The sequence below is a fragment of the Thunnus maccoyii genome, chromosome 21 (genome assembly GCF_910596095.1).
Source record: "Thunnus maccoyii chromosome 21, fThuMac1.1, whole genome shotgun sequence".
Taxonomy (NCBI): Eukaryota; Metazoa; Chordata; class Actinopteri; order Scombriformes; family Scombridae; genus Thunnus; species Thunnus maccoyii.
In genome coordinates this window covers 9873381-9883884 of record NC_056553.1, presented here as the reverse complement: position 1 = coordinate 9883884, position 10504 = coordinate 9873381, and the positions used below count along the sequence as shown (strand labels likewise).

The following is a 10504-nucleotide window of genomic DNA, read 5'->3' as shown; positions in this document are numbered from 1 at the left end:
TGACGACTTCAGTGAAATAAAACGTGAAAATGTCAAACCTTAAACCCACAGAAACTGGCAGGCGTGCACATTTTACGCACAGGATAATTATGGTGCCTTTTCGAAACAATCATTATCCAAATGTGGGTGTCCGGAAATTATGTAGGACAACGACGTTGTGTTTTTGTATGTTGCCTGGAAATGAGCTGGATGAGGGCTTCAGTGTGTAGGATCTGAGAAATCGGGAGGGGAGAAAAAAAAGCATCTGTCAGTATTGGAGGGGGTCCTGAAACGTCACATCCAAAGACGCTGGAAGGAGCCTGTTGAGGTCTGAGCACCACAAAGAGAGAGAACAACCGGCGGTGCCTTCACTGATCACTGGACCACAGAACTTTACTACTTATTACAATCTTAATTTTTTAAAATTATTTTAACCATGGAGAGCTGCGGATTGCCATTTCTTATTTTTCTAATAACTTTTCCTCTCATCGGTGGTTCACCTTTCCAGTATAGCATGTTTCAGGGCAACGCGTATTCTGGCACCGAAACACGACAAAGAAATAAGTGAGTAAGCTGTCATTTATCCTCATCTCCTGTGCGTAAATTGAATAATTTCTGAGTAAAGTAATCTATGATGTGTGGGCTATACGCACGCACATCTTTTTTTTCTCATTAGTAGTGATTAACCAGTGCTTTTCTGCAGGAACTGGTGCGCCTACGTTGTGCACAAAAACGTGAGCTGTGCCGTCGTGGGAGGCACAGAGAGTTTCGTGCAACCGGAGGCTTTACCGTGTCCACCGGAGCTGCCAAACTGTGCGCAACAAGTGATGTAAGTTCCCAGGAGGCTAGAGAACTGGGTGGAGAACGAATATTCTTTGCTTTTGAAGTATCTTTAAACATGTGACTCATTAGGTATTGTCATACAGTTTGAATTGGTGCAGTTGTGATATATAATCTTTCTTGGGCTGGGAAAGGTTTGCGTCTCATGTATGTAGTATTTTTTTATTATAGTGAGGGGTATCAAATACATAAAACATTCCTCTGTCCTCTAGTATAGGTTCTTTACAGTTTTGTTATGAAGTAGTATGGTCTACTGTCATTGTATAGAGAGATCCTATTTTTTTCTTCTCTTAAGCCAACAACAACTAAACTTTCAGGATGAAAACTCTCAACATATTGTCGTGTATACCATTAGTGAATGTCCATTATTAAAGTGCAGTTATTTTCCCTTCTTTGTAGTCTTTTTGTGCTGAATGGCTCTTAATGAGGACTACAAATTTAAATTTGACAAATCTTAAAAGCGTGACTTTTAAGCACTGGGTGAGATTATTCAGGCATCTGTGTTGAATCTTCATGTATAGCAAACATGGACAGACATGAACTGTCTTTGTTTTACTTCAGTATTCGTTGAGCAACAAACACACTTGTGACATGTAGTTAATCATCGTGTAGCAGGGGCCCTGTGGGTCAACTGTGTCCTCATGAATGGAAGAAAAAACCTAGAGCTGCCTCCTGCCAACTGCATGATTAATTAATTGCGAAAGACCGTTTTTTATCTAGACTTAGTTGTCAACAAACAGATTTTATTGTGCTGTGAGTCCAAGTTTACATTGTATTCCTGAGAGGGACCATTGAAAGGTTAAAATGTAATATTCACTTGAAAATATGAGTAGATTACAGTCCTGATAATCTTTTATCAAGCATCTAATGAACAGAATTAACATTTCTAGTATATTATTACACTTTAAACCATGTCATTGTGCTGTGAATTATTGAAATTTGAATTTATTCATGTGTACATGTTGCCAGATACCGCACACACTTCAGGCCAATGTACAAGATTGCCTACAAGACTGTGACAGAGCTTGAGTGGAGGTGCTGCCCGGGGTACCAGGGCCACGACTGCATGGAGGTGAAAGACATTAAACTGCTCCAAGTGGAGCGTTTGCCCCAAACACCTTCTCCCGCTTCTGGACATATTCCAGTCCCACAAGGTGAAAGAGATGATTCTAACTGTTGAAATCTTGCACAAAAATATGTTTAACAAATTAAACAATTATTTAACTGCTGGAAAGATGTCATTCAAAAGGTATTTATGTTTCTGTCTCTCTGTTATAATCTGCTGTAGGTCCAGAGGAGCGGACAGACAGCCGAAGAAACCATCCATGGGGGAGAGAAGGGCAGTTTGGAGGTCAGACAGGTCACAGGCCACATGGGGGTCATGGACGATCTCAAAGTGCACAACACCTGGAGGAGGAGGTGCAGCGACTCTCCCAGATGGTCCTTGACATGCAGGCAAGAATGACAGACATGTCTTCAAATCTGAGACTGGATTTCCAGGAGGATGCCAGTAAAATGCTGGTTACACTTCTGAATAACGTCAGACAGCCGGCCAGCGCTCGGGGCGCAGAGACCCAAACCATTGACCTTCAGGACTTCTCTCTGGAGCGCGAGAGAACGCAGATGGATGAGGTCATGAACAAGATCAGCCAGGTCACAGACGCTCTGGAGTCCAAGGGTAACACCCTGAATGACCTGCTGGGTCGTGTCAACAGACATGATGGACAAATTCATCTGTTAATGGAGGCTGCTCAGACCCCGATGGCCACGTCGCCTCCTGCTCCCCCGGCCAGTGATGCCGACCTACGTGCCTACTTGGATGAGAAGATCAGCGCTTTGAGGGACGAGATGATGGAGGGCATGGACATCAAACTGGCGGATCTGAAGAACTCCTGTGATTATAAAATCCTGTCTGTTCGGGAGCAGTGTGAGGGACAAGAAGCCAACTACCTCAGCCTGGCCGAGCTCATGGACTCCAAAGAAACTGACCTCCGCAACGAGATCCAGGACCTCAAGAGCAAGCTGGTTGATCCAGGAAAAGGAAACAAAGCTCTACCTGAAAACACCCGAGTGTTTGACTCTGTTCTGGCTCGTGTGGAGAACTTAGAGAGCCGTATGAACTTATCTGAGGGGACAGCGGCGGCGCAGTGCCTCTCAGTGGAGGAAAAGCTGAAGAGAGAACGGGCAGAGGCCATCAAAGACCTGAGGGAGACTCTGGAGGACAAGCTGGGCTTATTGGAAAACAGATTCACCACCTTGTTGGTAGATACAAGCACCAACTCCCCATCTGACAGCCAGCAAGCTCTGCAGAGGGAAGTAACCTCTCTTAAGGGCTCTTTTCAAACTCTGGAGAATAGATTCAAAGTCTTGGATCAGCTGTGCTCAAAGGAGTGTAAGGCTAATTTGACTGTCATAGAAAACCTTCAACAAGACTTCCAGAGCTGCAAAACTGCTGTCGATGCTATGGAGACTGGTTTAAAAGCCCAGTTAAATGGCCTTGGAGCCATGGAGGGTCGACTCCTCAATTATAGCACCAGCATTGAGAACGTGCATAGCAAGCTGAGCTCCTTGAGAGGGCGTGTTGGCAGGTTGGAAGACTCGCTATCAGATGTAGTCCACCAGAGCCTCAACTACACCCGGGCTCAAGTCAACACAGGAGCCGAGCAGGAGGCCAAGGACCTTTTGGAGCATCACAGGACTCAGCATCAAGAGCTGAGACGGCAGCTGGACGAGCTGGGCCGGGAGGTGAAAGCAGAGGCCGACCACTGCAGGGAGAAAACGGAGGATGTCGAGAAGGAGATCGCCCACATTGACAGCCGGGTTGTTAGCGTCGAAAGTTTGTGCGGCAAGCTGGATCCCATCTCAGGTAGCCTCCAGAGGATCAAAGAAGGTCTGAATAAACATGTGACTGGATTGTGGACCTGTGTCAACCAGCTGAACAGCACAGTGAGAGCTCATGCACGAGATATTGGCGGACTGAAGGGAACTTGTCAGAAGCTCCAGAACCATATCTCTGATGTCACCGGAGACCTCCAGCTGCTAACGAACAGCTCTCCTGGGAAGACAGGTAATCTGTAGGAGAGTTAATATCAGCATAAACTGACCCTTTTATTTCTTTAAGATGTGAATGATTACTTGATCCCATGATAGAGTGATTTAAACCATTTTTCCCAGTTTTATATCAGATTAAACTTGATTTATTATCCACACGAGTTTCAATAGTAGAAGCTTGAGATAGCAATGAAGTAACTGCGATATTTCTCTTTAGATCATCATCTGGACTGGATCCCGTTTGTTTCTCAGAGTCTGGCTGTGTAAGAGAAATGTCCATAATGGATTGCGTTTCAGTGTGAGAGTGAGAGGAAGTTGGATTTTCATTTAACCTTGTACTCAATTAAAATAGGCAGGGCTGATTGAAGACACATGCTTGATTTAATAGACCCCATTTGTGTGTTGAGCAATACTTTGGCTTTAACAAATATTGCTCATCAGGCTTTTTTGTGCATCCAAGTGTGTATTTATGTCTGTTTGTCCATATACATACAAGTGTATGTGTGGTTTCTTGGGTGTACAAAGTGATCTTATCGACCTGATATGGATCTGTTGCTGTTTATCACTAATGCTGCATGTTATTGTAATTTAGCTTTTTGTTTTTTGCTGTAAGCATATTTGAGAGTATGGATTTTCATACCATTGCATACTCCTCATATGAGCCTGCTCCTTAATGACGCCTATGAGATCCAGCTGGACTTCACCGAGTCTCACAGTTGTAAATGTGAACTAGAAGCACACCCATAATGTTTACAAGCCTTCCTCTGGGTCTCTTCCTCTGGGGCCAACTGGTTTTCAGTTGCTGGTTTATGGGGCAGGTGATGCAGCATATGATCCAGTCCAGCTTGGAATAAAATAGCCACAGCTCTTGCGGTCACACCAGAGACTTTGCATCAAGTAAAGTGTGTTTCTATGTTCTATTATTCATGCGTGTAGTTCTGAGATGTCGTTTTTCTAATTTTTGCCAAATACGTGTGTCTGCAATGACGGGAAAATGGTGCCACCCAACCCCATGGTTGTTGTCGTAATATGGCATTTAATTCATCATTCTGTCATTGGGAGGTTTTGCAAGTGCAAGCACAGTTATTCATGATTTCCACTCGCACTCTGTGATGTTACCAGCAGCCAAGTTGACCACTTGCTTGGCTCCATGTTTGTCTTTACGCTGCCAGCTGCCTCATCCTATTGTCTCCCTCCATGCTTATCTGAAGAGACTGGAAAATGCTGCTCAGAGGAGTCCATTACAGAGAGATGTGCACACAGCTTATCAATGATCACATGGGACCACTCGTGGGCGTCTTTATTTTAGAGCCAAGACCTCCAGTGTGTTCATATTAGGTGCTACTGAATCGACATTTATTTTTATATTGCTCCTTTGCCTCTCACCCTCTTCAGTATTATTTCACTCTCTCCTCTCCAAACCAATCGTGGTTCTCTCACACGCTTGAGCTTCCACGGATGAACTCTTCTTCTCTTGAAATAAACATTGTGAACGCTCAGAGGGTCCTAAAGGCCATTTGTCAATGTGTTTGCCATGATGTCATCCCAGTTGTTAACCTTAAATGAGTGGGTCAGGAAAGGGACGGAGAGGGATGTGATTTGTCATTCACTAGAGGATTTTGTTGCTTTCAGTGCACACTAACAATGACATTCTGGCATGATCTTTCAATATATTTTAGCTTGTTGACAAGTCATGAAAGAAATACATACGCCACTCCTAGATTTTGCATTAAAACTATTTACGTCATTCGTTCTTTCCTGGATATTTTGAGTGGATGTACATTACAGCTGTGCAGATGTACATTACAGCTGAGCATTAAAGTTATTTCCTGACTTTGGGAACAGCAGTTTGGCAATGAGAGAACTTTAACAGGAGGTCCGTTTATTGGCTTTATATCAAAATTTTCAACCATCCATGAAACTGAGCAAACTGAGCTAACGATGACCGTGAGATGCTGTTGAAAGCTCCTGAAAAAGCTAGATGTTCTGAAATTTTTTGTCAAACTTGGCTATAAACATTTGTTTCTAGTCTAAATGAAGAAATTTCCCAATTAATTTGAAAGTACCCTGGGGATTTTTTGGACCACTAGTGGCACTATGAAGCAATGTTTTTACCAGTAGGTCCCCAATTTGTTTATGAGGATTCATACACACGTACAAGGGCAAGAAACGACGTGATACAAATTCTTGCTGCCAGTTTCACGATACTCCACTGATCGACAGTTGCACATGTAGCAGTGGTCCTATGAAGAAGACTTCAAGCTAGCAAGCATGGATGTAAACAATGCACAATCTAAAATATACAAAAAATCAGATTTGCTCATTTTTTATGTTGAAGGAAATACATTCAGCACATTGGTGAGACCCCAAGGATACGCACAATTCATTATTGTGAGAAAACACAAACACTAACATGTAAACAAACATGTAAACATAACTCCATAAGGCTCCTTTAAGTGATAATTATAAGCTGTTGTTTGTGTCCAGATAGAGAGTTGGCCTGTTTCAATTGATGTATATATCGATAGCACATAGTCAGTTTGTTTGAGTGCAAATGTAAAATGTTTCCTAATCCCTTCATGTTAAAGCACATCCTTCTCATTGTGTTTGACAACATGGCATCAACTTACACAGCGATACAAATATAACCCGCACACCAAATCAAAGCTCCCTTTAATTTTTATTAACCACATTTTGGACCAACTACAAGTCTTCCTCAGGCAAATAAATAACATTTTTTAGAAATCATCAATATTTGCCTGAGGAAGACCTGTGGTTGGTCCAAAATGTTGCAAATAAATTTAAAGGGAGGTTTGATGTAGTATGAGGGAACTGCTTGTAACCCAGTTTAATTGATTTTTGTATCCAGCGCCTCTCCCACTGAGGTTTTATGGATTTGCACACGACTACTCAGCGTACTTCAAACAGCATCATAGAGCTCTATTACGGGAACGTTGTGAGATAAGAAAGCTTTCCTGCCTCTGACATTGCTCAGTGGTTAAACTGGTGGGTTGATGACCCCTGAGAGATAAAGCTACTTGTAGGGTGACAATCTCTGGTCAGTGGTCAAACACGATAACCCCCGTGAACCAAAAACAAGACGGGACCTGACAGAAAGCCCTCGAGAACAATGAAGCCGGTGGTGTTTCTCCAACGCTGTAACCGTGGCTGCTCATCTTATACTCTGTTGTCCTGACAGAGTAGGTGTTACATGATTTGTGACAAGTTTGCAATCTTTATTTTGTCCCATGAGCTCTGAACTCTGAGACTTGATTTATTGATTCCTAAAACAAAATTTTAAGGAGCCCGGTGTGTTTTGGGCTAGCAGTGACTCATAAAGTCAACACACACCACATTGCTGTGTAGTCATTATGATGTGGTTTGTAATGTTGAAAGTGACACAAGGGAGTGTGTTATCCTGGAACTGTGGAGGGGTGAGTGACTAATAACAAAGCGAGGGTTTCCCATGCTGCTTTTGGTGGAACGATGTAAATTTGTGGGCAGATCCAGCTGCATTTGTTTACAGCTCACTTCTTTCATTATGTCAAACACTCTCTCATGCATACATCCACCCTGCGCTTGCCTCTTTTCTGCTTGTGGCACTTGGTCTGAAATCAGTTTTGAATCATCAAAGCTGCGTTCACTGCGGCACATACCTCGCTTTATATGAGGAGCGACATGGCTAACAAACGCAGACCAGTAAAACATCCGCACATGTGCACGCAGACGCAGAAAATACCCCCTGCGTTGTTTTACGGTTACACTCAGGTCCCCCGCCCCCCCGCCACATGTTTTCTCTGGCTTCAGTAGTAAATGACCCTTTTCCCTGGGGTGAGGGGACAAACTGTCTGGTGATTGAACATGTGGCCATGCCTTGGTATGCTGGTATGCCTTTTAAATGTTGCTGGTTTTCCCTCTGGAGCAGCAGAGTCAGGGCCTGTTGTCTCGCTGCAGCCCGGAGAGTAACGCCGGCTATGTGCCCCCAGCCAGGAGGGTTGATTTGTTGATAAACTCCAGGGTTTGTCTCAGCTGCGGTTCTCAGGAATGCAGCTGCACATGTAGTTCAGAGCTGGTCAACATATGATGTTAGAGCGGGCAGCAGTCTGTCATTTTCCCAGTTTATGGTTCAGGTGATCATTCATTGTTTAGCTGTTAATGAGAGTTGCCAGTAACTCAACCCGTAAACATAAACTCAATTACATGTTTCTTCATTGGTAATTTTAAAGTGAAAGTAAAACATACAATATAATATAATTACGTGTTATTCCGTTGAGGTTGGTCAATATTTGTCGGTGCTAACAAGTCGGTTTTAGACTTTGAACTATGTTGAGTGAAGACTTCAGTTTGAGATGAGAAAAAAATTAGTGTGGAGCTGCTTCATGGGAAATACAGGAGGTGGAAAACAAAACTAGTAGCACCTGGTAGTATAATTTAAATGATATAAAAAATTCCCTCCAGTAAATTCTGCTACTTTGAAGGTTAGTTTTAAGTTTCTGTTTCTGTTGCAGCTTTTCAATTTTTCATTTGCTAGTCAACAAGTATCTTCATCATTGGTTAAGTTGATGATTATTGTTTGTTTAGTCTATGAAATGTCAAAAAAAATAGTGAAAAAATGTCAATCATAACTTCACAGAGCCAAAGCTGACGTCTTTAAATATTTTGTTTTGTCCAACCGACAGTACAGAAACCAAATATATTCAGTTTAAAATAACATAAAACAGAGAAAAGCAGCAAATCCTCACATTGGAAAGCGTGAAAACATGTTACATTTTGACCTTTCCACTATTTTTACTTAAAAAAAATAACTGACACGATTAATTGATTATCAAAATAGTTGCCAAATTGTGCTTTTGATCGACTCATCCTCATTTTCTCTGGATAATTAAAATATAGTTTCTATTATAAGTTGAAAATAATTCAACAGACTTTTGACACATCAGTAAATGATTCATGTGAGCCAGCATGTACAATACTGGGACCCTCGTACTGGTAATCAGCCATTGTGAATGATATACTTTATACCTCTGTTTAACAGGCTCTGTCAAACATCCATTACTGAAAAAAACCTATATAATTATAGTAGATTTTTAGTAAAGTGGAGATGCCTAAAAATAGAAAATGATCTTAATGAAAACTGGTCACAATTTGACCTGCATGTAAAGAGGACTTCTGTTCATGGCTTGCCTCTTCCAGTCATACTTTAAAGGTTTTCGACTGGGTTTATGTGGGAGATATTTTTCACAGATTGATAGGGGGTGAAGTTTAAGAGTCTCTGTGTAACCAGCTGGTTTGTTAACACATCTGACCTCAAAACATCTGTCCGTGCATCTGTCTCTCTCTGACCTGCAGCCTCACCCCCATCGCTCACTCCTTGTCTGCCTTTTTTTCAGGTGTTCAGGGTGGTGTGGAGGACACGGGACATCCTCAGGGTTCAAGTAAGGGCCTCGCAGTGCCGGCTGGCCCCGGGGAAGCCTCCCTCTCACCGCCGCCTGTGATGGAGACCGGAGAGGCGGGTCCCCCCGGCAAGATGACCTCGTCCAAGTTGCCTAAAGGGATGGACGGCAGCATGATGCCCGTTAAAGGTTTTGCTGGAGCTCCAGGTGAGACACGCTGACATTTAGACACACTGTTCTGCATGTCTTCAAGAGGGGTTTCAATCTTCTCATCTTTTTGTTGTATCTCATAGCTTCCCCAGTAAAACCCACTGAACCTCTGAAAACCAGAAAGCCTCTCATGCCAGGTAAATGCCTCTTTTTTTTTTAATGCCATATTGCAACCAAGTGTTTCAAGAGTGGATGAAACAATTTTCTTTTGCTCAGCAGATGTGAACATGCCCCAGAGACCCTCACCACAGAAACCCAACACAGCTTCAGGTCAGAATTTATTCATGTTTCAAGCTGTTCTCTGTGTCACTGTAATGTTTGCCAGTGGTTATTGTTGCATTTCCTGTGTTTAGGGGACAAAGTGTCGTTCTCAGCTGGTCTGACTCTTCCACCATTTTATGGAGAGGTTGGAATAATTCGATTCAACAAGGTGCTGGTCAATGATGGAGGACACTATGATCCTACCACAGGTAACTGAAAGTCTTAACTCGCAATTTGTGGCTGCCATCTAATATAATATTGAATACTCAGACCTGATTGGCCAGTCGTTCTCTGGGGAGCGTTTTATAAAGGCAGATTAACAGTTAAACCAGCTATTCCAGTAAATTGGGCTTATTTTCAGGTTCTGTTTCATAAAGTAGGTTTAAATAAGTCTAACCTAAGTTGACTCTGTGATCTCAGGTATCTTCACAGCTCCCACGGACGGCCGCTACCTGGTGACCGCAGTGCTCGCAGCGCAGCGAGGTGAGAAGGTCGAGGCGGTCCTCTCGGTGTCAAACCGCAGCATCCAGAGGTTGGACTCAACGGGTTTCCTGTCTGGAGCTGCGGCAGCACCGATGTCACATGAACAATGTAACTGCAGCAGTTCGACCTCGCTGAGTCTGGTTCTCTCACTGAGGCGAGGAGACCGAGTAGGACTGGTCATGACCACCGGACAGCTCGCCATCTCCGCCTCCTCTGAGATCCTGTCGTCTTTCAGCGCCGTCCTTCTTTACTCCAGCCCGTCAAAACGGTAGCCCAGCTCCTCTCAA

At 43.2% G+C, this 10504-nt stretch overlaps 1 protein-coding gene across 1 annotated transcript; it reads left to right on the top strand.

The window, feature by feature from the left end:
• On the top strand, nucleotides 1-10504 carry emilin2b (elastin microfibril interfacer 2b). The gene is made up of 9 exons (XM_042398775.1): nucleotides 1-543; nucleotides 683-808; nucleotides 1789-1973; nucleotides 2108-3886; nucleotides 9261-9470; nucleotides 9557-9610; nucleotides 9693-9743; nucleotides 9827-9943; nucleotides 10155-10504. The coding sequence occupies exons 1-9, from the start codon at nucleotides 416-418 to the stop codon at nucleotides 10487-10489; spliced, it is 2985 nt and encodes a 994-aa protein (XP_042254709.1). The 5' UTR covers nucleotides 1-415; the 3' UTR covers nucleotides 10490-10504.